Consider the following 27,990-nt stretch of genomic DNA (forward strand, 5'->3'; position numbering starts at 1 on the left):
CTTTGTTGCATATTTCTTACCCTCTTTTTTCTCTGTTACTCCTTTTGGACTCCTGTTATTTATTGTATTTATGTTGGTTCTCCTGAACCAATGGTCTAATAATTTCCTTATCCTTTTTTTGTTCATATTTTAACATCTTTTGTTCTCTAGATTGCTTCTTAGAAAATCTTGGCTTGAGTATGCTGTTGTGTTTCATTTTTGCTATCTTTTTAACACTCAAGGGATCTTAAAAAAAAGCATAATCTTGTTTCATGTGTACAAGATTTTCTCATTTTAGAGTTTTTCCCCCTTTTTTTCTTGAAGTTTTTGATTCCTCTCATAGCTTCTGCTTTTTCCTAGTTGCTTTTAAAATTGATTTTAGTTGCTCTTAATTTTCAAGACTTTCTTCAAGTTGATGAGCCTTATTGGTCTGCTGGTGTTTGTTAGGCATTAAAAAAAAAAAAATGATAAGCAGTTTCATGGCTGGGGTTTGTTAACTGTGGGCTTGTTGTGATCCAGCTTGGCTCTTGGGGAACCTCTTGGAATCTTGTGGGCCTCAGATGTTGGTATCTAGATGTTCCCATTAAGGCTAGTTAGATTCCTAGAGAATAGCTTATGGTTTATATGATTTCTACTTTAGAGAAAATTGAAGTTCTCTGATCATTTGAAAGTAGTGTGTTCTCTTAGGGGAAAGTGTTCCTGGGCCAGAAATTGAATCAGAGCCACACCCATGACCTATGCCACAGCTATGGCAAAGCCGGATCCTTAACCTACTGAGCAAGGCCAGGGATTGAACCCGCATTCTCTTAAGACTGCATTGGGTTCTTCACTTGCTGAGCCACAATGGAAATTCCTGCCACAGCAGGAGCTCCAAGGATCCTTTTTTGTTGAAAGCACCAAATAGCGCTGCTGATTTATAAGGATCATAAATTGGAAAAAGCTGTAGCACAAAATGTCAGTGGTTTTTCATTGTAGTTATTGAGAAGCATTACAGTATACTATGTGTAGATAGTTAATATTAAAGAATAAAATAAAAGCTGCAGAATGTTTTGCTATTAAAATTAAAGTACAACTTTTAACCAATGTAGTATGGTGTGGTGAATAATGCACCCTGCTAGTCATAAAATTTAGATTTTGTCCCCAGTTCTACTACCTTCTTTCTCTATTTAGTGCTCAGGTTAATTGTGTCACATTTCCTGAGGCAGAAACTTTGTGATTTCAATTCTGTCTCTTCTCATTAAACTGTCTATACTCTTTTCTGTCCTCTTTTTCCCTCTTCATTGCCTTAATTTAGGCCAGCATCTCATCCTGATGTTTTGATAATCTGACTGTTCAGCATTGACTTGCATTGCCCTTTGCTTGCACCCACAACACTACCCCACCCAATCATACATAAAAATCTTTTGTTTCTGTACTGTCACCAGCCTTGTTTTTATGAAACAAACTTGGTGTTTCTTGTTAGTTTCCATTGCCTAAAATTGCTTTTTCCTCACTGACATAGGAGTAAGAGTGCATATTGTATAGATTCATAAGTCCTTCATTAACTTAGTTTTACCAACATTTTCCAAATTCATTTGGTACTCTTTCTTTGTATATCTTGTAACTTATCAGAACAGTATTCTGTGTGGCACCATTTGGGGAAATCCTGGCATTTTATAAGATAAACTTAAATTCCTTAGCTTGATGAAGTTTTTGCTGCAACCAACACTTTTAGCTTCATCTCTTTTCCACCTTACACATACACACCAACACAGTGTTGAGAATATATTCTCAGCTTAGACACTGAAATGATCAAGAAGCCATTCTGAGTTGCAAATAGTTTTTGTGAAAAGTCCTGTGATGGTATTTTTAATGACACTTCTACTTTGATAAACTCTTTTGGAAGTGCTAAGAGGTTTCATGTTTCTGGCAGCAGGTAGCAGAAAAATCAAGCTTTAGTGAATAAAGACTTGTAGTCTTTCGTAAGAGGTAGGGCATTTGCAGATAGGTTGATATCTGCAGTTCTCGGACTAATGCCCCTTATGTTATGGCCCCATTCTTGAGCACCACATCCGTCGTGAGCAGCATTCAGCAGCTGGAGAAACAGTTTCTTTCAGATTATATCATGTCTCACTGGCCAGAGTTATGGTCCTGTGCCCATGCCTAAATAAGCACTGGAAATGTGACCTCTGTGATTGATTTAGGGCAATCAAGATTCATTCCCTTGGACTGGAGGTAGGACTTCCTTTTCTTCTAGCTCCAAACAAGTATTGTTATTAGTAAGAAGAAGGTGATTTGGGAATGGCTAGTGGACAGTTGACATTGTCTGCTGCTTAACTAAGTTTTGAGGTATGAGGATGAAGTTAGAGTAGAAGTAAACCACTTTTTAGATAAAGTGGTTTCTAAGCTGAGTTTTGTGGACAAGGGGAGATTAGAGGGAGTCTTTTCCTTACTTTTCTAAGCCATCCTCATTGCTGCCTGTCCTTTCTTTTTTAAGAATGATAAACATGTTTAACATATTTCTCCAGGAATCTGTCCTTCTAGGTATGTGTGTGTAAAAGTGTGTCATGGACTTTAAAAGGAACATGTACCAACTGGTTTAGTTGAATGAAACATGTTCTGTGAGATAAAAGCCTTATAGGAAACTGCTCATCATTGTTGTAAAATGACAAAAACCTTTGTTGTCCCATACCTTAGTGTTAACATTTTTTTTAACTTTCAGAGATAAGAGTTTACAGTTTTGTTTAGTATATTTTCTCTGTTTCTTCCCTCCCTCACTCCCCTTCATTCCTTCCTTTCCTTACCTTCTCTTCATTTTCTTCCTTTCTCTCTCTCTCTTTTTGGGGGTTGGGAATGGGATTTATTTATTTATTTATTTTGTCTTTTTACCATTTCTTGGGCCGCTCCCACGGCACATGGAGGTTCCCAGGCTAGGGGTCAAATCGGAGCTGTAGCCACCGGCCTACGCCAGAGCCACAGCAACGTGGGATCCGAGCCGAGTCTGTGACCTACACAGCTCACGGCAATGCCGGATTGTTAACCCACTGAGCAAGGGCAGGGATCGAACCCGCAACTTCATGGTTCCTAGTCGGATTCGTTAACCACTGCGCCACGACGGGAACTCCGGGAATGGGATTTAAGTACATCTTTTAGTTCTACCTGATCTTGTCCTTCTAATTTTAGAGATAAAAATGTAGACGTCCCCAAAGACTAAATGGTTCATTTGATAGTATTTGGCTAGTAGAGCTGGGTTTAGAAGTGGGTTGTTTAGGGAAATGAATTGCAGCTGTAGTGGAAAACTAAGGAAAATGTCCTAAGATGCTGGAGACAATTGTTATCTTTTTAAACCTTAAAGAGCCTGATGTTTTTTAAAGGGATATAAAATTGTTTCTGTTAGGGTTGGTGGGTTATGTGGATGTCATATTACGACAGTTATGTAGTAATTAGCAAACTTAGGAATCTAGAAATGTCAGTAATAGAATTTTACTGTTTATTAAAAATTATGAACATATAAAAAAGATCTTATAACTAAGAGAAAAATAGGCAGTTATTACATGAATAGTGAATCCCATCTGGAAATTTTCATGTATATCCACAAAATTTTAGTGATACTAGAATGCTGTTATAAATATTGATTCTTTTTAACACTTACATGGTAAGAACTTCTTGTATAACACAATCCTTAACTTACCTAAAACCTAAATCTGTGCTTTTCTGTAATTCTTGGTTTAAGTTTATACTTGGCTATTTGGCATGGTTTATATTTGCTTGAGAGAGCTTTATTTATTTATTTATTTTTAAAGTACATTTCATGCGTAACCTTCCACTGCAATATGGTGAGCCATTTTAGTTTGTCAGGTATTTATTAACGATTTACTTTGTGAAAGAATATCTTTTGAAACAGGTATTTTCTGATTTTGTACCTTATTTAGCACAGAACAGTGTACTTAAATATATAACATTAACTATTAATATGATCAATAGATCCTTTTTTGATAATTTTCCTTTCTAATTTAAATTGGGAGAATGTTTGCTGTTTTTAGTCTTTGTATTTTTATACATATGGTGATATAAGAGTCATTTATTAGTCCAGGTTTAAAACACACATCATAATATCCCACTCTCACCTCTGGGCTTCAATTGGAAATAGTTTTATTCTACTCAGGACTTGTAGCCAGAGTGCCCACAACGGAGGAGAAGAATTATTATAGGCTTTCCCATTACACATAACTGTCTATCTGCTTTTTCCCCACTGAGGCCCAAGGACAGGAACTCTCTTAATTATCTCAATAATACCAAAACATTGTTACTTCCACCCCACAAAAGTAAGAGAGTTTGTCAAGGAAGTTTTCTTGTGGAGGAAATTAGGCACATGAAAGAGGAGGTGGAAATATATACATTATAGGCTGAGGAAAAGCAAAGATCCAAAGGTTAGCGACCTTGGCACTATAACTTGGAACTATAGTTATCTTAGTTCTAGCTATTAAAACTTTTTTTTCTGTTTTTGTAATTTTGTTACTCTTGTTAGAAAAAAAAATACAAATAGGAATACATTTACATTGCTTAATATTAAATCTATTTATGTAAATGTTTTCAGTAGAACCTAAAAGTTTCTTCTTGTCCCTGCCTTCCTACCTTCACTCCTTTGCCCAGAAGCAACTATATATTTCATGTATTTGCCTGTTCTTCCAGTACTCCATACAAGTATATATTCCCTTTTTTTTTTTCCTGGCCTTTTTTTAGGGCCCCACTGAGGCATATGGAGGTTCCCAAGCTAGGGGGCCAATCAGAGCTACAGCTGCCAGCCTATGCCACAGCAATAGCAATGCCAGATCTGAGCCTTATCTGCAACCTATGTACGGCGCAGCTCACGGCAATGAGGGATCCTCAATCCGCTGAGCAAGGCCAGGGATCAAAGCCACACCCTCCTGGATCTTAGTCGGGTTCATTAACCATTAAGCTTCGACGGGAACTCCTATATTCACATTTTCTAAAAAAATTTTGAACATAGGGAGTTCCCATTGTGGCACAGTGGTTAACGTATCCGACTAGGAACCATGAGGTTGCGGGTTCGATCCCTGGCCTCACTCAGTGGGTTAAGGATCCAGTGTTGCCGTGAGCTGTGGTGTAGGTCTCAGACAGGCTCGGATCCCAAGTTGCTGTGGCTCTGGCGTAGGTCGGTGGCTACAGCTCCGATTCGACCCCTAGCCTGAGAACCTCCATTATGCTGCAAGAGCGGCCCAAGAAATGGCAAAAAGATAAAAAAATTTTTTGAACATAATATTCTGTGACTGTTTTATCCTTTAATTTATGGAGATCCTTAGCTTTAACTCATGAAGTTTCTGTGGAACTCTGAGGAAAAGAGACAAGATTTGGATTTAAATACCAGCTTAGCCATTAAAGCCTTTGATTTCTTCATTTGTAAAATGAGAATAATTATGACATCTACCCTTTAGGGTTATTATGAAGATTAAATGAGACTACACACAGACTCTTTAGTAAACTCTTGGCAAATTAACACATTCTCTCTTTTTAAAATTTTCAGTATACTTTGCTGATAAAGTATGCGTTGTGGTAAACTTTCAATTATGAGTTTATTTAGGAGTCTATTAATATTATTTTTTTCTACGTGGTATTGTTATTCCTCCTACCCTCTGGTTATTTTTGGTTTCGTAAATGTATAGGAATGAGCCTCCTTTTTGTTTAGTTCTTTTTTACTTTTTCTCTGCCATTAGTTGGGTTGTTAATGGACCCTTGTAAATGTTTTTATGCTTTGGGGAATGTTTTAATGCCTATTCTTATGTTTCCCTGTTCTCTTTTTCTGGGGCATATTTATTTATATGTTGGAACTCTTGTAATGACTCTGTTTCCCCACCCCAGTCCCCTCACCTCTGCCATCAACCCCTCGTCTGCCATTTTGATTTGGCATTTATTTTTGCATGATTTTGTTGAATTTTTATTTTAATGAGCATATCTTTAATTTCTAAGAGTTACGTCTTATTCCCTGCCCCCTCATTCCCAGCTATTGTTTGTTTCATAGTCACAATATTAATGTACACTAAAAAATAATTTTTAAAAGAAATTATGAAAATATTTATGTAGAATGAGAGAAGAAATCACAACAAATTACAAACTTGAATTAAAATTAAAAATCACAAAATACAGGAAAATATTTATTAACTCTCTGACATAGTTCTAAATCCTTTTTTCTCCCCTGTATTTTTTGGCTTCATCTTTTTTGATCACCTTTTCATTTGTCATTAAATTCGTGGTATTTTATACGGAGAAAATAATAAGATCATTCCACTTCACTCTAGCATTCAGGTTTCTTGCTGCATGGCTGTCAGTTTTTTTTCCCATTTCAATCACCTGCCTCCCACATTTGTGGCATAAAGTTGGGGCATAGACACTGAGTATGGAAGAACTATCCTTGTTCAAGAAAGAGCCAAAAGATGGAGTTACCTGGTGGCTCAGTGGGTTAAAGGTCCAGCTTTGTCATTGCTATGGCTTAGGTCCCTGCTGTGCTCAGGAACTTTCACATGCTGCATGTGTGGCCAAAAAAAAGAAAAAAAGAAATAGCTAAAACAACAACAAAAAAAAACATGGGTGTCAGAAGAGGATCTAGAAGAATCATGCAGGATACAAAACTGTAAATTAAAATGCCACCATATTCAGTAAGATGCATGGAAACTTGGCTTTTGGCATGAGAGAAAGAAAATCATAATATTTTAAGGAAGGATAGGGAAGGTAATTGAAGAGACAATAGCAGTAATTAAATTTACATTGAACTTTTTTTTTTTTTGTCTTTTCTACGGTTGCACCCTTGGCATATGGAAGTTCCCAGGCTAGGGGTCGAATTGGAGCTGTAGCCACCAGTCTATGCCACAGCCACAGCAACTTGGGATCCGAGCCACGTCTGCGACCTACACCACAGTTCACGGCAACGCTGGATTCTTAACCCACTGAGCAAGGCCAGGGATCAAACCCACAACCTCATGGTTCCTAGTCGGATTTGTTAACCACTGCGTCACGACGGAAACTCCAACCAGACAGCTTTAGCAAGAAGTGGGTAAGGGAAGTGGTAAACATGGTAAGGTGCTCTAGGGGTTCCCTGATGGCTCAGAGGATTAAGAATCCGGTGTTGTCTCTGCTGTGCTGCTGTGGTGTGGGTTCAGTCCCTGACCCAGGAACTTCTGAGTGCAGGCATGATCAAAAATACAAAGTATCAAGCATTCTGGATACAAGAGGTTTTTTTTGTTTGTTTGCTTGTTTTGCTTTTTAGGGCAGCACCCTCAGCATAAGGAGGTTCCCAGGCTAGGGGCCTAATTGGAGCTACAGCTGCCAGCCACAGCCACAGCCACAGCAACGCAGGATCTGAGCTGCATCTGTGACCTACACCACAGCTCACAGCAGTGCCAGATCCTTAACCCACTGAGCGAGGCCAGAGATTGAACCTGCAACCTCATGGTTCCTAGTCAGATTCATTTCCACTGTGCCGCGACAGGAGCTCCTGGACACAGGAGGTCTTATAAAATGAATAAATAAAATGAATAAATAAACTCAATTGTAAGATCCTGATGCTAGGTATAAGTAAAAGAATGTTGTTGGACAACTTAAAAGTAAGCACTGACAGGAGTTCCTACTGTGGTGCAATGGGTTTGGCAGTGTCTTGGAAGCACTGGGATGCGGGTTCCATCACTGGCCCCTGCAGGGTGGGTTAGGGATCTGGTGGTGCAGCATCTTTGGCTTAGGTCGTGACTGCAGCTTGTATTTGATCCCTGGCCCAGGAACTGCATGTGCCTCAGGGTGGCCAAAAAATAAAAAGTAAGCACTGATGGAATTAAATAAAGTATCTACCAAATCACTGGGAGAAATGAAAAATAATTTAATCACATATTAGGTTGGATCATATGACCCAGTCTATATTCAACCATTGCAACTGACAAACAGCAGTTTTATTTTGTTCAATCTTATAATATGGTTAATTGTATTTCTGCAATTTTTAAAAAATCCTGGAGCCCCTACATTCTCACCCCCCTTGAGTTTCTCATGTGCAGGTTCCTACCCTTCTTATATTTTAGATTGTTTGTATTTTAGCATGGTACTTAATAACACTATTATATAACTTCAGTAAGAGTTTAATTTTGCAGAGCTGATTTAGGATGAGTAACTTATTACTTGATACTAGAGTTCTGTTATGATTGATTATAGAGATGCCTTTGAATGTAACTTTGGATGTGTAGGGGATTAGAACTGATCAGTCATGTCAGAGTTGAAAGGTTAACACTGAGGAGTTATATTTGTTTCTAAATGAAAGTATTACATTTCTACATAAACTAAAACTTTGTCATCAAGTTGGGTGGTAAACAAGATAGTTTTAAAGCAACAACTAATTTCCTTTTTGTCAGAAAAACTTTCCAGCCAGCCAAGGCCAGATATAAAATGCAGTCAGATCTCATTTTTTAAATTAGGTAGATGTGTTCAATAAATAAAAGCTTTCTTCCATAGTATCCATATACTGAAAATGATGAACAAGATTTAGCTAAAAGAAAATGTGTATATTCTTCCCCCCATTAATGAGCAACTTCTAAAAGCATGCTAATTCGAAGGTTAGTTTTATGCATTGCAAATTATAGTTAGACAAATAATGATTACTTTGAAAAGCCATAGTTAACTGCCATTAATTTGACAAAGAATATATATATATATATATATGTGTTTTATTTAGTCAGATACACTCCTTTGAGGTAGGTAATAATTAGTTGATTTTAAAAGGTTGTAAGCAAAAAAACAAGATTTAGAAAAGGTTCAGAGATAGCATTTATATAAAAGCCAAAGTATATAAAACAGTACATCATTCATGAATGTGTACATATGTTGTAAAACTACAAAACTATACATTGGCATGATAAACACCATATTCCAGACAGTGGCTGGCTATGAGGAGGGGGAGGGAAGATGATGGTTTTATTTTTTACAAAATAATCTAAAGCAAATATGGCAAAACATTGAGATGTGACGAATACAGAAGGTACATACATACATATAGGTATATTCTACATATGTGTGTGCTTTAAAAACTTCATGTAAAGTTTTAAAGTATTTAAATACCCCCAGGGGTCATGTTGTTAACAGTGAGTTATTTTTTTAAAGAGATATATTAAAACCAGTTCATTAGATGAAATGGCACTTTGTTTAGGTTGTAATAATACTAATGCAAAAACTAGTCTAGTTCTAGTTAAATTTATTAGGAGATCACTATAGAATTCTTTACTTGCCTTGAAAATTTTTAAAAAAGTGAAGTTTGGAGATCCTGTCGTGGCTCAGCGGTAAGGAACCCTACTAGTATCCATGAGGACTCGGGTTCGATTCCTGGCCTCACTCAGTGGGTCACAGATCTGGTGTTGCCGAGAGCTGCGATGTAGGTAGGTTACAGACGCAGCTCAGATCTGCCATTGCTGTGGCATAGCCAGCAGCTACAGCTCTGATTCAACCCTAACCTGGGAACTTCCATATACCTCAGGTTTGGCCCTAAAAAGACCAAAAAAAAAAAAAAAAGTGGAATTTAAATTTATTTTTCTCTTTTTTATGGAGTTGATAAAGGTGATCACTAGACATTATTTCTTTTAAGTGTAAAATAATTATTGTTTGTAATTTTTGAAGTTTTCAGCATGCTTCTTCCCAGTAGCATCCCCCTGCCTCCCTTACCCTGAATTGAATTTTGTATTTCATTTTAAGTGTCAAGAACAGGGTTTTGCAAAATCAGTATTAGACTTTTGGGGTAGGGTAAAAACCATTTTGTAAGTGTACCTACAATTCCATGGCATTAAGTTCATTAACAGTGTGTTGTATAATCGTAACCACCAGCCATATCCAGAACTTTTTATCCTCCCAAACTGAAACTCTGAACTCATGAAACATTTACTCCCCATTCTCCTTGCTCCCGATCTCTGGTGACCTCTTTCCTACTTTCTGTCTCTGTGAATTTGCCCTATTCTAGGAACCTCATATATGTGAAATCATCTATTTGTCCTTTTCTGTTTATATTATTTCATTTAACATAACGTCCTCATGTTTCATCCATGTTGTAGCATGTAGCAGAATTTCTTTTTACTGTATTTTATTTTATTTTTGTCTTTTTGCCATTTCTTGGGCTGCTCCCGCAGCATATGGAGGTTCCCAGGCTAGGGGTCGAATCGGAGCTGTAGCCGCCCGCTTACACCAGAGCCACAGCAATGCGGGATCTGACCTGAGTCTGCGACCTACACTAAAGCTCATGGCAACGCTGGATCCTTAACCCACTGAGCAAGGGCAGGGATCGAACCCGCAACCTCATGGTTCCTAGTCGGATTCGTTAACCACTGAACCACGATGGGAACTCCCAGAATTTCTTTTTAAAGGCAGAATAATACTCCATTTTATGTATTTACCATGTTTTGTTTTCCATTCATTTGCTAATGAGCAGTTGAAGTTCTGTCTCATTGTTAGACATGTTTGAAAGGAAAAAAATATGGACCCTTTGTATGATTTAAATTATTCAAATGTTGTGTAAGTAGGAATCAAACTGTATACTCCTGGTGCTTGGTAGACCTTATACAACTGTAAAGTCAAAACAAACTTTCAATTTAATACAAATTAAAACCAATTAAAATCAATCTAAACCAAATTGTTATAGTCAATTTTCCTTTATAAATAATTTATTCTTACGAGAATGTCTTTTTCTTTTTTTGGTTATGCCCACAGGATGTGGAAGTTCTCAAGCTAGGCATCTGAGCCACCGTAGTGACAATGCCCAATCCTTAACCTGCTAAGCCATCAGGAAACTCAGAGAATCTCTCTCTCTCTCTCTCTCTCTTTTTTTTTTTCTATTTAGGGCCGCACTCGAGGCACATGGGAGTTCCCAGGCTAGGGGTTGAATCAGAGCTGCAGCTGCTGGCCTACATCAGAGCCACAGCAATGCTGGATCCAAGCTGCCTCTGTGACTGACTATACCACAAATCATTGCAACATGAGATCCTCAACCCACTGAGCGAGGCCAGGGATTGAACTTGAGTCCCTAGTTGGCTTTGTTACCACCGAGCCACAGCAGCAACTCCTGAGAATGCCTTTTTCAATTATAAATTATACCTGCAGTTATGTTTAACCGGTAAAAGAATTCAGTGTAAATAATGGGGAGATTTGCTGACATTGGTCATACCAACCTCCTTCCAGCCAAAACTGATTTATTAACAAAATGAACAATTACATTCAATTTATAAATTGCCACTTAGGTTATCATTTAGTTGCTAATGTAATTAAAAAAGCAAACTGCCTTGTGGAATCTCTTGGTCAGCTAGTTGAGTGAGAATATACATGTATAAATTTGTAATTAATTGTTTAAGAGTACTGAATTCCTTTACCTTGATGTGTCTGTAGTCCAAAATTTAGAAAATGCTCACTTCTCCAGTTCCTCTGCAGTATGAAAATGGCCAAATGTGAATTATATTCAGGAATATGTATATTCAGGAATATGTATAGAGGAATAAATCACTATGCATGGAGTATCTGCCATAAAAGTTAGGTTCTTTGTGTAATTATTTTAACGGTTTTAAAAGCTGGCATGAAGTATGTTGAATCCTCATAACAACTCTTAGTCAATAAAGTGTTTCCATTTTACTACAAGGAAACTCATGTCAGTTTCTATAGGTACAGGAGTGCAAAAGAAGCAATAAGTATGGCATGTGAGAATATAGGAATCCCTCCTACCAGTGGTGGATTATTTGGAAAGTGTTGATAAAGAAGGTGAATCTAAGTAGCTTTGGAATATGGGTTTGATGTAATAGAGAATTTTCAAAACTTACCGGTGATAAGGAGTTCTTTTCCCCTGGAGATTGAATCACTAGTGGTAGGTAAAGCCTTAGAATCCTTGGTTATTAACAAGTGCCCCAGAAGATTCTTGTAATTAGGCAAAATGGATTGGTTAATTTTACGCTTACTGTTTCAGAGCAGGGGACTTGGTGTGATTAAAAAGTGTTTTGGAGGAGTTCCCGAAGTGGTGCAGTGGAAACAAATCCAACTAGAAACCATGAGGTTTCGGGTTCGATGCCTGGCCTCACTCAGTCGGTTAAGCATCCGGTGTTGCCGTGAGCTGTGGTGTAGATCACAGATGCAGCTTGGATCCTGCATTGCTGTGGCTGTAGCATAGGCTGGCTCTGATTAGACCCCTAGCCTGGGAACCTCCCATATGTCGTGGGTGTGGCCCTAAAAAGCAAAAACAAACAAACAGCTCTGACAAGGCAGATGTGCTTGTGTAAATCAGGTTTTCTGGTTTTTGTTTTCCTTACTTTTCAAATCTTACTGTTTTCTGCGCTTCTGGATTTCCTTGGCCCTGACACCCCCCCCCCCCAGTAGATATGGTAAAGAGAAGGAGATTAAGACTGAGTTGATGGGATTCTAGAAGAAAAGTTAGTGTACAATTATTTATTAATGTGAATGGGTATGTTAAAGAGTCCTCCTTGGGTTGTTGTTGTTTTTTTTAAATAGAAAAATTTGTTTTTGCTTTTGGTCCTTCATAGATGAATACCTTGTAATGCTGACACTAAAAAGCTGATACATTGTGTTCTTATATTTTTTTTAGACTTAATTTTATTTGATTTATTTCCTGAGCAAAATGAAATAAGTTCGGATATCAGACTCTGAATTCTGTAATAAGATTCTTTTTTTTTTTTTTTTTTGTCTTTCGTCTTTTTAGGGCCACCCCTGCAGCATATGAGGTTCCCAGGCTAGGGGTCTAATTGGAGCTGTAGCTGCCAGCCTACACCACAGCCACAGCCATGCCAGATCCAAGCCTCATCTTTGACCTACACCACAGCTCACAACAACGCCAGATCCTTAACCCACTGAATGAGGCCAGGGATCAAACCCGTAACCTCATAGTTCCTAGTCAGAGCGCCATGACGGGAACTCCTATAATGAGATTCTTGCTGTTTTTGTGATGTGTGCAGAGCACATTTACTTTCCTGTTGGGGCAAATTCTCAACAGGTTGACTAAGTTTCTGTTTTGTTGGTCTCCCCTTTGGCAACTCTTCATTACCCTGTTCAAAAAACTTTGGAGGAGTTCCTGTTGTCACTCAGCGAATTAAGAACCCGACATAATGTCTGTGAGAAGTTGGGTCCAATCCTTGGCCTTGAGCAGTGGGATAAGGATCCAGCATTGCTGCAGAGCAAGCTGCAGTGGTGTAGGTCACAGATGCTGCCCTGATCCCATGTTGCTGTGTCTGTGGTGTAGGCCTGATGCTGCAGCTCTGATTTTGACCCCTGGCCTGGGAACTTCCATATGCTGCAGGTGTGGCCATTTAAAAAAACAAAAACAACAACTTTGGAAACTGTTTGCTTATCCACTGCGGAGTAACATTTGTCTCTGAAGTGTAAAATTTTCTTGTAATAAGCAAGGAATTTTTGATTTTTGTCAGAATCCACGTGCAATTCCTTCTTGTGCCCTTTTTGGCCTTTTTTTTTTTTCTTTCGAAAGTTTTAGTGTAAGGCTCTAACTATAACAATTGAAATTTAGACCTCTCAGTTAATTGCCTTCACATTCAAATGAATCTAACTGGCCTTTATCATGTTGAGGTAGGTTCCCTCTATGCCCACTTTCTGAAGGGTTTTTATCAGAAATGGGTGTTGTATTTTGTCAAAGGCTTTTTCTGCGCCTATTGAGAGGATCACAAGGTTTTTATTCTTCAGTTTGTTAATGTGGTGTATCACAGATTGATTTGCGGATGTTGATGAATCTTTGCATCCCTGGAATAAATCCCACTTGATCATTTATCCCAGGGATTTAATCATTCTTTTAATGTATTGTTGGATGCGGTTTGCTGGTATTTTGTTGAGGATTCTTGCATCTATGTTCATCAGTGAAATTGGTCTGTAGTTTTCTTTTTTTGTGGAATCTTTGGTTTTGGTACGAGGGTGATGGTGGCCTCATAGAATGAGTTTGGGAGTGTCCCTTCCTCTGCAATTTTTTGGAATAGTTTTAGAAGGATAGGTGTTAGCTCTTCTCTAAATGTCTGGTAGAATTCGCCTGTGAAGCCATCTCCTGGACTTTTGATTGTTGGAAGTTTTTAAATCACATTTTCACTTTCAGTACTTGTGATGGATCCATTCATCTTTTCTATTTCATCTTGGTTTAGTCTTGGAAGAGTGTGCTTTTCTAAGAATTTGTCCATTTCTTCTAGGTTTTCCGTTTTATTGGCATATAGCTGCAATTGTAGTCTCTTATGCTCCTTTGTATTTCTGTGATGTCCATTGTTACTTCTCCTTTTTCATTTCTAATTTTATTGATTTGAGTCCTCTCTCTTTTTTGCTTGATAAGTCTGGCTAGGGGTTTATCAATTTTGTTGATCTTTTCAAAGAACCAGCTTTTCGTTTCATTGATCTTTTCTATGGTTTTCTTTGTTTCTAGTTCATTGATTTCTGCTCTGATCTTTATGATTTCTTTCCTTCTACTAACTTTAGGTCTTGTCTGTTCTTCTCTCTCAAGCTGCTTTAGATAAAGTTAGCTTGTTTATTTGAGCTTTTTCTTGTTTCCTGAGGTGGGCTTGTATTGCTATAAACTTTCCTCTTAGAACGGCTTTTGCTGCATCCCATAGGTTTTGGAGTGTTGTGTCTTTGTTGTCATTTGCTTCTAGGTATTTTTTAATTTCCTCTTTGATTTCTTCAGTGATCCATTGGTTGTTCAGTAGCATGTTGTTGAGTCTCCATGTGTTTTGTGTTTTTGTTTTTGTTTTTTGCAGTTTTTATCTTGTTGTTGATTTCCAGTCATGTAGGGTTGTGGTCAGAAAAGATGCTTGATATGATTTCAATTTTCTTAAAGTTACCAAGACTTGATTTGTAGCCCAGGATATGATCAATCTTAGAGAATGTTCCATGCACACTTGAGAAGAAAGTGTATTCTGTTGCTTTTGGATGGAATGTCCTATAAATATCTGTTAAGTCCATCTGGTCCAATGCTTCATTCAGGGCCTGTGTTTCCTTATTGATTTTCTGTCTGAATGTTCTGTCCATTGCCTTAAGTGGGGTGTTAAAGTCCCCAACTATGATTGTGTTATTGTTGATTTCTCCTTTAAAGTTGTTAGCAGTTGCCTTATATATTGTGGTGAACCTATGTTGGGTGTGTAGATATTTAAAATTGTTATATCTTCTTCATGGATTGATAATTTGATCATTATGTAGTGACCTTCCTTGTCTCTTAAAATATTCTTCAATTGAAGGTCTATTTTGTCCAATATGATTATTGCTACTCTAGCTTTCTTTTGATTCCCATTTACATGGAATATTTTCTTCCATCCTCTCACTTTCAATTTGTATGTGTCCCTAGAAGTGAAGTGGGTCTCTTGGAGACAGCATATATGTGGATCTTGTTTTTGTATCCATTCAGCCAGTCTGTGTCTTTTGGTTGGGGTGTTTAGTCCATTAACATTTAGAGGTAATTATTGATATGTATGTTCTTATTGCCATTTTATTAATTGCTTTGGATTTGTTTTTGTTGCTGTTTTTTTCTTCCCTTCCTCTCTTGTTTTCTCCTCTGTGGTTTGATGACTATCTTTAGTATTGTATTTGAGTTGATTTTTCTTATTTGCTTGTGTACCAATTGTAGATTTTTGGTTTGCAGTTATTCTAAAGGTTTGATATAAGAGTTTACATGTATACGAGATTGTTTTAAGTTGTTGGTTTCTTAGTTGCAAGTGCATCTCCACTGTCCTGCATTTGTACCCTCCTCATGCTTTCTGATTTTGGTGGCATAATTGTGTGTGGATGATTTCGTATCTTTACTGTATATGCCTTTACTGGTGAGCCTTGTCATTTGTGATATTTCTGTTTCTGGTTGAGGCTTTTTCTTTTCTGCCTAGAGAAGTTCCTTTAGTGTTTGTTGTAAGGCTGGTTTAGTGTTGCTGAATTCTCTCAGCTTTGCTTATCTGTAAAGTTTTTGATTTCTCCTTCAAATCTGAATGAGAGCCTTGCTGGGTAAAGTAATCTTGGTTGGAGGTTTTTTCTTTTCATCATGTTAAGTATATCATGCCACTCCCTTCTGGCCTGCAGAGTTTCTGCTAAAAAATCTGCTGATAACCTTATCAGGGTTCCCTTGTATGTCATTTGTTTCTTTTCCCTAGCTGCTTTCAGTATTTTCTCTTTGTCTTTAATTTTGGTCAGTTTGATTAGTATGTGTCTTGGGGTGTTCCTCCTTGGGTTTATTTTATGTGGTACTTGTTGTGCTTCCTGGGTTTGAGTGAGTGGTTCCTTTCCCATGTTAGGGGTGTTTTTGCCTATTATATCTTGGAATATTTTTTCTGTCCCTTTCGCTCTCTCTTCTCCTTCTGGCACCCCTATAATACAGATGTTGTTGTGTTTAACGTTGTCCCAGAGTTCTCTGAGACTCTCTTCATTTGTTTTCAATCTTTTTTCTCTTTTCTGTTCTGCATCCGTGATTTCCACTAATCTGTCCTCCACCTCGCTTATTCGTTCTTCTGCCTCCTGTATTCTGCTGTTGGCTGCTTCTAATGAATTTTTTATTTCAGTTATTGTATTTTGCATCTCTTCTTGTTTAAGTTTTATATCTTGTATGTATCTCTTTGCTCATTGTTTCCTGTAAATTAGCCATCTTTGCCTCCAGTTTATTTCCAATGTCTTGCATCATCTTCAGCATCAACAGTCTAAAGTCTTTTTCCTGGAGGCTGAGAATCTCCTGGTTGATCACTTAGCTGTTTTTCTGGGTTTTTTTCCTTTCTCCCTTAACTGAGTTATAATTCTCTGTCTTCTCATTTTTATAGGTTTTTGGTGTGGTGACTTTTTACAGAGAGTAGAGTTGTAGCCTCTCTTACTTCTAGTGTCTGCCCACCTTGTGGCTGAAGTTGGTACTGGGGTTTGCTGTACTCTTTCTGATGGGAGGGACTGGTGCTTGCCCACTGGTAGGTGGAGCTGGTTCCTGTCCCTCTGGTGTGTGGGGCTTTGTCTCTGGGTCAGATTAGAGGCAGCTGTGTTCCTGGGGGGTCTTTAGGCAGCCTGTTTACTGATGGGTGGGGCTGTGATCCTACCTGGATTGTTCTTTGGCCTGGGGCATCTCAGTGCTGATGAGTGGGGCCAGATTTTCCCAAAATGGCCACTCCAAAGAAACTAGGCTGATGAATATTCCCAAGAGCTTTGCTTCCAATGTCCTTCCCCCACAACAAGCCACAGTCACCCCTTTTTCCCGGGAGATCCTCCAAGAACTGTAGTCAGGTCTGACCCAGATTCCTATGGACACTTTGCTTTGCCCTGGGACCCAGTGCATATGGAAGTCTGTGTGTGCCTTTTAAGAATGGGGTCTCCATTTCCCCCAGTCTCGTGGAGCTCCTGCACACAAGCCCCACTGGCCTTCAATGCCAGATGCTCCAGGGGCTCTTTCTCCCAATGCCAGATCCCTAGGTGTGGGGACTTGACGTGGGGCTCAGAACTTTCACTCCTGTAGGTGAGTCTCTGTGATACAGTTACTTTGGAATCCGTGTGGCTTCCCACCCGGGAGGTATGGGGTTGCTTATATCGTGTGATCGCCCCTCCTGCCTCTTGATGTGGCCTCCTCTTTGTCTTCTGGAGTAGGATATCTTTTTGAAAATTTCCAGTCCATTTGGTTGAAGATTGTTCAGCATTTGGTTGTGATTTTGTTGTTTTTAGGAGGGAAGTTGAACTCCAGTCTTTCTATTCCGCCATCTTAATCTCCTTCTCGCTATTTTCTAATAGTACTAAATGCATTTGCCTTTTGTGGTTCAGCTGTTATACATATCTGCTTTATTTTTAGCATTAACATAAAGTTTTCTGTGTGTGCCAGGTTCTAGATATTTTTGAGTTCTATTTGGTTTTTGTACCCCAGAAGAGAGAGGAGTGAAGAGAATCTCAGGCCCCAAATTTACATATTTGTGGCCCAGATTTGGGAGTGTAGAACTATATAAAGTAGCACACATCTGGTTTGTGAAAGCCTTTTTCTTGCTGCTTTGAAACAGAGATCCTTTTTGTAAATAAATGAAATGCCACATATAGATGGACTATAGGAAGAAAGGATCAGTGGAGAATGGAGTTAGATAGAACAGCCAGGTTCTTTTTCCCTTTTTTTTGGTCTGTGCCTTGCCGCAGCATTGACCCCAGCCACAGCAGTGACAACACTGGATCCTTAACCTGCTGAGCCACCAGGGAACTCTTTTTTACTATTTTTTTGATGACCATATTTTTGTCTTTATGAAACTGGGGCTATTTCAGAAGAGTTCTTAGAGGACTCGCTGGAGAAGCAAGGGACACAGTGTCATTTTTTAAAATGTCCTTTTGCTCCCTGCCCTTCCCCCATACTTATCATATCTATTGACCTATTCAGGAAAATTCAAATAGACTCTCTTTTCTGTAGGACAGACCCTCCTCTTCTCTGAGGGTACCAGATTGGAAGGTAATTATGAAATCTGTAGTTGGACTTTACTCTCTAGATTTGGCCACATAAAATGCAGGTTTAATTTTCATATTTCAAAACACCTTAAAAGCCCTATTCTTTGTTATTGTTGTTAACAACAGTTAAGAGTTATTGCATCAGAATCATTATTTTTCTTCTGCTAGCTATCCCCCCTTCAGTATCTGATTATTTTAGAGAGATTATTTTAAGAAAGAAGAAGAATAAAAGTTATCTATCTTTAAAAGGCAAAGTATTTAATAGAAGTATTTAGGAGTTGAGAATTCTTTTCTACCATGTTTGAATAGTTACTAGACCATGTAATCAGGCCTATGAGAGAGAGAGAGATACCAGACCTAAATAATCATTTATGTAATTCCTTTCTTTAAAAATACAGAGGAGTTCCTGTAGTGGCGCAGTGGTTAACGAATCCGACTAGGAACCATGAGGTTGCGGGATCGATCCCTGGCCTCACTCAGTGGGTTAAGGATCCAGCGTTGCCGTGAGCTGTGGTGTAGGTTGTAGATGCGGCTTGGATCTGGCGTTGCTGTGGCTCTGGAGTAGGCCGACAGCTACAGCTCCGATTAGACCCCTAGCCTGGGAGCCTCCACATGCCGCAGGTGTGGCCCTAGAAAAGGGAAAAAGACAAATAAATAAATAAATAAAAATAAAAATATAGAATAGGAGTTCCTATTGTGGCGCAGTGGAAAGGAATCTGACTAGTAACCATGAGGTTGAGGGTTCAATCCCTGGCCTCGCTCAGGGGATTAAGGGATCTGGTGTTGCTATGAGGAGCTGTGGTGTAGGCCACAGATGTAGCTTGAACTCCGTGTTGCTGTGGTTGCGGCTCTGATTCAGCCCCTAGCCTGGGAGCTTCCCATATGCTGCAGGTACAGCCCCCCCCCCCCAAAAAAAAGGTTAAAAAGGTGAATTTTATGTTAAAATTTCATTTGTACAAGAAAAAAATAACTAGATTAAAAAAAAAAACCCCGACAAGCATCCGTGAGGACTCGGGTTTGATCCCTGGCCTCGCGCACTGGGTTAAGGATCCAGTGTTACCATAAGCTGTGGTGTATGTCACAGATGTGGCTCGGATCTGGCATTGCTGTGGCTGTGGTGTAGACCGGCAACTATAGCTCCGATTCGACCCCTAGCCTGGGAACCTCCTTATGCCGCAAGTGCGGCCCTAAAAAGCGAAAAGAAATAAACAAAAAACGAGAATAATTCTTTAAACAATTTTTTTTGGTAAATATTAACTAGAACTCATGCTTCATTGGAAAGCAATGTTTCCAACTGATGTTCTCTGTGCAAAAGACAAGTTTTTATTTCCATATCCCAATACCCAACAATTAGTATCACTTTAAAGTATGGAATAGATGTCTAGGTCTTTGCTAAGTCAGTGTAGTGCAGAAAATGATAAGGAGGGAGGACACCAATATGATCTAAAATATTCTAATCAAGGAATTCCAGACAGTTCTCTCCACCCATATTTTGATATGTAGACTTATCGTATGTGGTCTTAGTTTAGTAGTAAAACTTTTAATATTGCTAAAAATGAAATGCAGTAGAATTTTAATTTTTTTTTTTTGGTCTTTTTGTCTTTTAAGGCCACACGCATGGCATATGGAGGTTCCCGGGGTAGGGGTCCAATTGGAATTGTAGCCTCTGGCCTACACCAGAGCCATAGCAACGAGGGATCCAAGCCGTGTCTGCGACCTACACCACAGCTCACGGCAACACTGGATCCTTAACCCACTGAGTGAGGCCAGGGGTGGAACCCCCGTCCATGGATGCTAGTTGGGTTTGCTAACCACTGAGCCTTGATGGGAGCTCCAGAATTTTAAATGTTAATAAGCCTTGAGGGTCACATTTCCTGGGGGTACAGATGTTAGCTAATAAAGTGAATATTTCAGGTTTAATTTAATGAAAATCAGTCTTACTGTTTTAGTTACATAATATGTTCGGAAGGTTTGCTTCTGGTTTCTGATAAAATAAGCAATACAGAAGCATTTAGAAAATCACCAAAATTTAGGCGTAAAGAGAAAATACCTCTAGAGGATGTTTAAAATAAAATAACATTTTACCAATCAAGGAACTGAAGATGTAAAATTGTTGTAAGGCCATTGTACCAAATACTAGCATTGTTTCTCACCCAAGAAGAAATTGCATCAGCAAATAATCTACTGAGCACTGTTATTTGGATGGTACTCAGATGAACAATTATTTCAGTTGTTTTTGGGCTCCCCACCTCCACAACTTGGCCGCCTGGAACTGTGCATGTTCTGGGAGGTCATGTGACAGTGATCCTTAGTTTTGTTCATTTGCCTGTCAAAACAATTTTATGTAGGTGCAAAGAAATGAATGAAATGAATAGAGTGGGTTAGCTGCATCAGCTTTAGATTACCCTGAAGGTAATGAATGTTGTGGTTGGGATAGTGTGACAAGCCTCCAGGAATATCCAGTTTGATAATGCTGGAGAGGAGGTACTAAAAAGCAATGGTCATGATAATCTGTTCTAAACCCCATTCGATACTTTATTTTAAAATTGTATCATTGTTTTCATGATAATCTTACTGACAATTGGTAATTTTTTTGTGTTCAAGTCTTTATCTTTTATATGATTTTACAGTCTATAGCCCATTTACAGTTATTATAAAATATTAGTTATATTCCCTGTGTTGTAAAATAATCCTGGTAGTCTGTCTCACACCCAGTGGTTTGTACCTCCCACTCCCCTACCCCTAGGTTGTCACCCACCCCCCCTCCACCATTAATTTGTTCTCTGTACCTTTGAGTCCTCATCTTTTTTTGTTATATTCAACAGTTAGTAACATTTAAGTATTATATATTCCTCTTATTTTTCCTTCAACTGTACTTTATAGTTTAGTAAAGTACCTAGTTCTTTTCAATGATCTCTAATTTATAACAAATATCATCGTGGCTTTTCTGAGAAGAAACATGTTAAATTAAGCTATATATGTCCAGTGTGGTGAATGGAGCATGAGCTATGTATCAGATCTTTGTTTAATTCATTGTTCTGCTTTTCATTGTGAATTTGAGGAAGGTACTAAATTTCTCTGAGTCTATCTGTTAAAATAAAGTAGTATTTCCTAATATCTTACAGGGTTTTTCTGAGAATGAGAACAGAAGTAAAATAACTAGTTAGTGTAAATAGCGAACACTTGGCAAATATTATTTTTAAAACCCCAGCTGTTCTTACTGGTCTTCATGCTTATGTTAGTTTTGATTTGTTTTACTTTGTCTTGCAAATTCTTTTAGGGGCTAAAATAGTGTAGTTCTTGCTGAGGTATTTTATGAAATGATCCTAGATTTAAAAAAAAATAGAAGATTTATAGATAGAAGAAGTTGACAGATTACTGAAAGAAGCACAAAATTATTTGTTTGGGGTTTTCCCTACTTAGTTGATAATCTGTATTCATATATCTCACTCCCTCCCTCTCTCTTTCTTTCTCTATTTTAAGGCTGCACCCGTGGCATATGGACATTCCCAGGCTAGGGGTTGAATCGGAGCTGTTGCCTCCAGCCTATGCCAGAGCCACAGCAATGCCAGATCCGAGCTGCGTCAGCCACCTACACCACAGCTCAAGGCAATGCCCGATCCTTAACCCACTGAGCAAGACCAGGGATCAAACCTACATCCTCATGGATCCTGTTCAGGTTCATTAACTGCTGAGCCATGAAGGGACCTCCTGTATTCATATTTCTAATGTTAAAGATTTAAAGCAAGATTCTCAGACCCCTTTAAAATAAATTATAGTAGCTTTCAAGGAGGATAAAAATCTTTGATAGATATATAAAATAGCCTCTGTTTACAGTATAAAAGACTTCTAGGCAGAATTAGGTAAAAGTTAATCTTAATAATCCCATGGAATTTTAAGATTGTCATTCATTGTATTATTCTCCAGAAGAAAACTGATTGTAGATTTTTGATGAGACAGAAGTTCCTGTTTGGTCCCCCCTCCCCATGCCTTTATTTATACTTTGCTGTAAATAAGTATTTGGCAGCTTTTTTTTTTTTACAAATAATTTAAAAAAATCAAAATGGCGGCAGCATTGCTCTTTATAGGTTGGTCATACTGTTGGTGTTGTGTTAAGTTATCAAGTCTTTTGCCCAAAATAGCTTGAAGACTTAAATGTAAGACATGGCCATAAAACTCCTAGAAGCCAACATAGGCAAAACATTCTCTGACATAAATCATACCAATGTTTTCCCAGTATCATTCTCCCAAAGCAATAGAAAAAAAACAAATGTAAACAAATGGGACCCAGTGAAACTTACAAGCTCTTCTACAGCAAAGGAAACCATAAATAAAATGCAAAGACAGTCTGTGGACTGAGAGAAAATATTTGCCAACAGTGCGGCTGACAAAGGGCTTAATTTCCAAAATATACAAATAGCTAATACAGCTCAATAACAAGAAAAACCAAACGACCCAATCAAAAATGAGCAGAAGACCTAAATAGACATTTTATAAAGAAGATATACAGATGGCTGATAGGCACATAAAAAGATACTCAACATCACTAATTATTAGAAAAGTCCAAATCACAACTCCAATGAAGTACCACCTCACACTGGTCAGAATGGCTATCATTAAAAAATCTATAAGAGTTCCCTGGTGCCCTAGCAGTTAAAGATTAAGCATTGTCACTGCTGTGGCTTGGGTTTGATCCCTGGCCTGGGAACCTCTGTAGCCAGAAAAATCTGCAAACGATAAATGCTGGAGAGGGTATGGAAAAAAGGGAACACTCCTACACTGTTGGTGGGAATGTAAATTGGTGCAGCCATTATGAAAAACAGTATGGAGTTTCCTTAAAAAAAAAAAAAAAGTAGGGAATTCCCAATATGGCTTAGCAGGTTAAGACTAGTATCCATGAGGGATGTGGGTTCAAGCCCTGGCCTTTCTCAGTGGGTTCAGGATCCAGCATTGCTGCAAGCTGCAGTGTAGATTGTAGATGTGGTTCAGATCCAGCATTGCTGTGGCTGTGGTGTAGGCCTGTAGCTGCAGCTCTGATTCTTGTGCTAGGCCAGGAACTTACCTATGCTGCAGGTACAGACTTAAAAAGCAGAACAAACAAACAAAAACCCCAGAACCCTCAAACCAAAAACTAAAAGTTAGAATTATTGTATGACCCAACAATCCCACTCCTGGACATGTATCTGGACAAAACTTTAATTCAAAAAGATAATGCACTCCTATGTTAATAACAGCACCATTTACAGTAGCCAAGACATAGAAGCAACACAAATGTCCATTGACAGTTGAATGGAAGATGTGGTGTGTATCTACGGTGGAACACTACTTAATTTCAAAAAAGAATGAAATAATGCCATTTGCAGCAACATGGATGGACCTAGAGATTACCATACTAAGTGAAATAAATCAGAAAGGGAAAGATATAGCATATGATATCATGTGGAATCTAAAGTATGACACAAATGAACTTACCTCCAAAACAGAAACAGATCTGCAGACATAGAGAACAGACTTGTGGTTACTGAGTGGGGAGGGGAGGGGTGAATTAGGAGTTTGGGATTAGCAGAAGCAAACTATTTTTATGGATAGACAAGTTCCTGCTGTATAGCACAGGGAACTATATTCAGTATCCTATGATAAACCATAATGGAAAAGAACATGCAGTGGTGATTTGGAGATGAATGCTGAGAGGGAGGAAATTCCAAGGAGGATACTAGGAAACTTGACTGTTCATGAAGCAGGGATAGGGTGGAGGTTGGTGTGGATGTTTGCAAATCGACAGGTTAGGTGTGATAGTAACTTGAGATAATTTGTGAACAAGAAGGTAGATCTGAGAACATTGCCCAGAAGGCAGCAGAGAAAAAGAAATGGAAAATAAGAAGTTAAAAGATAAGGTTTCATACACTCACACATAACACATACAGACACACACAGAAAATCTTAGAAGAGAATGGAGAAAGGGAGGAGTCAGTATTCAGAGGCAATAGTTGAGAATTTTCCTGACGTGAAGACTAACACCTAAAATTTTCAGCTTAAAAAGCATTTAGCTCCAATGTGAATAAATAAATAAACTTAGATGCATAGTAGTAAGCACAATTTAAAAAAAAATCTTTAGAGCAACCAGAGAGAAAATAAAGGTAACCTTCAAAGGGGAACATTTATACTGACAGCTGCCATTGACACCAGAACACCATTAGACAATCATCTTGAAAGTGCTGCTGAAAAACAAACCAACCTAGAATTCTACATCCATATAAACTATCATTCAAGAGTGGTAGCAGTTATGAAAGTGGGATATTAGTGTAAGAATAGGTAGATTGTGGAATAGACTATAGAAGCTAGAGATAGAACTACACTTCTGTGGAAAGGATAGGTTGTTCGTCAACTGCTATTAGGGTCATTCATTGATACGGAACAGAAGTAACAGTCATCCCCCTTTTTATCGAACCAAGTAAATTTCTCAACAGTTTCCAAATGTGGCAAACAAAACAAACTTGTATTTTAAAAGGAAAAGAAAAAAAATTATGGCCTTATGTCTGGAAAAATTACTGAAGACATAAAACCTACCTACCACAAAGTAGAAGTAAATGAATTGAACTACAGTGAAATAAAAACATCTATAAATCAAGACATCATAACAAGGTGAAAATAGAAACCACAAATGGAGAAAAGATTTTAACTCATAAAACTAATAAAGGGTTAATATACAGAATATATTAAGAACTCCTACAAATGAGATAAAGCAATATTTCCATGCAGAAAAGAAATCTCAAGTAGTCTACAAAGTTTTCCACACTTACTTTCGGCCCAAAATGTAAATTAAGCAACAGAATGAGTTTACACCCATCAAACTGACAGAAGTTAATGTCTGATAATACCAGTTCCTAGTTACATGGGCAGCAATGAGAACCTTCATACAAAGCTATTGACAGAGTAAATTGGTACAGGCCCCTTTGAAAAGCAGTTTGTTGATACCTCTGAAGACTAAAGATGCCTATTCCTTATGATCCAGCAGTTCTGCTGTTAGCCAGGTATGCTAATAGGTGTACTACTTTTTTCTTGGCCGTACCTGCGGCATGTCGGAGTTCCTGGGCCAGGGATTGAACCCATGACATAGGAGTGACCCGAGCTGCTGCAGTAACAACACCAGATCCTTAACCTGCTGCACCACAAGAGAGCTCCAAGTGTACTACTTTTTTGTGTGCCCCAGAAGGCTAGTGAAAGCTAGAATAATGTTTCATTTTGGTTTAAGTCCATATAATATAATACATAGGATTATATTGGAAACAAATTATATTTGTTATTAAAACTTCAAAATTTTGTGATATAGTATGCCTTATTAGAGTATATTAATAAGAATATTAATTCTTATTAATTAATTCTTATATAATTAAGATACTGGAATATCTAACAGCTATTATAATTTCAAAGTAATGCCTAATATGGTATTTTGGGATGATCTGCAACTATTGTTACATGATAGGAAAACTCTTTTGGTGACAAAAGCATAGGTACTGCTGAATGCTATTAGGCACATAAATTCATAATTGGAGGAAATATTAAATTTCACTTCAAGGTTAATGAAAAAGATGTGTTTATTTTCACACACATTCGCAAACCTGCCTTAAAGGTATTTGTAGACTCCAAGTTGAAAGCCTGCATTCTAGAGATTAACATTGCAATACCTTTGCCATATTGTAGTAGCAAAAAAAATGGGGAACGGCCTAAAGATTGATTAGTAGGAAATTATAAGTTGTCATGTCTTCAAACAGTGGATAACTACATAGCAATGGTAATAAATGGAGTAGATAATCTTGGTAGATAATCTTGTAATATCTCCTTGTACTATCATCAGTGATCTCAAATAATATTGAGTGGAAAAAAGCCAAATTCGAAATAGTATACATGCTCTATATTATGTTTTTATGAAAACTTAACGTTGTGTAAAAACCCCCATGGGGATGGTATGTCCATTCAGGGTAGTGGTTGTCATTCAAGGCTGAGGAGTAGTGATAGGAAAGGCACAGGTGCATTTAAATTATGTCTTTGATGTATAATTATTTAACTATCATAGACACATTACATCATTGTATGCCTGGAATATTTTAAGTATATATTGCATGCTTTGATAGAATATTATGTGACAGTTTTCAGTTTTAATTTACAGTGCAAAATATGTGTGTATGGGACTTTGTAAAGGAAAAAACAACAGATTAAGTACTTTTCTCCAATTGATCTCAGATAAGAAGTGAATTAACCTAGGACATGCCAGGCACTTTAAATGTGTGATGGAAACATACCTAGTAGATTATTTAATTCTTACAACAGTTCTATGAGGTGAAGATATCCACAGTTATCTCTTGATATCCCTGGGAGGTGGGGGAAATTGTTTCTAGGACCCCACCCTCCACCCCCTATGGATTCCAAAATCTGAGGATGCTCAAATCCCTTTTATAAAATGGATAGTATTTGTGCATCCTGCTGTATACTTGTAAATCATCTCTAGATTATTTGTAATACCTAGTACAATATAAATGCTGTGTAAACAGTTGTAAATCCATTATAAAGGGTATATAAATAGTAATCAGCATGTGAGCAAGCTATTATAATCTTGATTTTTGATTTGCAGTTGGCTGAATCTATGGGTGAATGTGGAACCAGTCAGTGTGGAGGGCTTGACTGTATTCATGAAGGAAATTTTAGTCAAAGTAAAGACAAAACTGGAATTTATACTTAGATCTCACCACCTCCAAAACCCATACTTGTTTCATTACTAAATTGAATGTCTCCACCAATAAATGATTTATTTTGTAAGTGGTAAATTGTGCTTCAAAAATGTGTCTGTATCTTTAACAGTAAAGATAAATCAGTAAAGAATAATCTCAAGCATGATTTTATATACTTCAGCCTGTTTTCCATACTCATGTAATGGGCTGATAAAATTAGTAATTTCAGTGTTAGGATGTTTTAACATTTGATCATTATAATTTAGTACATGTTTAGCATCTAAATTTAACTGTGACTTGGTGTTTTAGTATTTTAAACTACATTCTACTTTGCTTTTTTATTTTAGGATCGAAAATTAACGAAGTCTGAGAGGCAAAGATTTAAAGAAGAAGCTGAAATGTTAAAGGGTCTTCAGCATCCCAATATTGTTCGATTCTATGATTCTTGGGAATCCACAGTAAAGGGAAAGAAGTGCATTGTTCTGGTGACTGAACTTATGACATCTGGAACACTTAAAACGTAAGTTCACCAATATTATCGAAGTTGACCAAGAAGTATGAGAGAACTTGTTATTTCAGGGCTTATCCGTTCTTCTCTTGTTGCCTAGCATACTAAGAAAGAAACAGTCACGCCAAACAATGATGTTAGTGTATTAGCACATTTTCCTGTCCACATAGTTCTCTGGTGTATAAAGTGGTTTGATAATTATGTATTGGTCAGTATCAAAATGAGAAGTTTCTGAATAAACCTAGTTATGATTAAGTCATGGCAATTGGCATTTCTAAAATTGAGTAAACTTAGAGATCAGAAATCTAATGACAAGGTAGCCCTCTAGTGGTTAAAATGAAGTTGAAGCTTATTAAC

At 37.8% G+C, this 27,990-nt stretch overlaps 1 protein-coding gene across 15 annotated transcripts in view; it reads left to right on the forward strand.

Moving 5' to 3' along the window:
- WNK1 (WNK lysine deficient protein kinase 1) overlaps positions 1–27,990 on the forward strand; it is a 141,476-nt gene that overhangs the window by 27,104 nt on the left and 86,382 nt on the right. For all 15 annotated transcript variants that reach the window (XM_047787859.1, XM_047787863.1, XM_047787860.1 and 12 more), the window contains exon 2: positions 27,473–27,645. In XM_047787859.1, the coding sequence (XP_047643815.1) occupies positions 27,473–27,645 (173 nt within the window). The remainder of the gene's footprint in view (positions 1–27,472; positions 27,646–27,990) is intronic.

Source organism: Phacochoerus africanus, chromosome 7 (assembly GCF_016906955.1).
Source record: "Phacochoerus africanus isolate WHEZ1 chromosome 7, ROS_Pafr_v1, whole genome shotgun sequence".
NCBI lineage: Eukaryota > Metazoa > Chordata > Mammalia > Artiodactyla > Suidae > Phacochoerus > Phacochoerus africanus.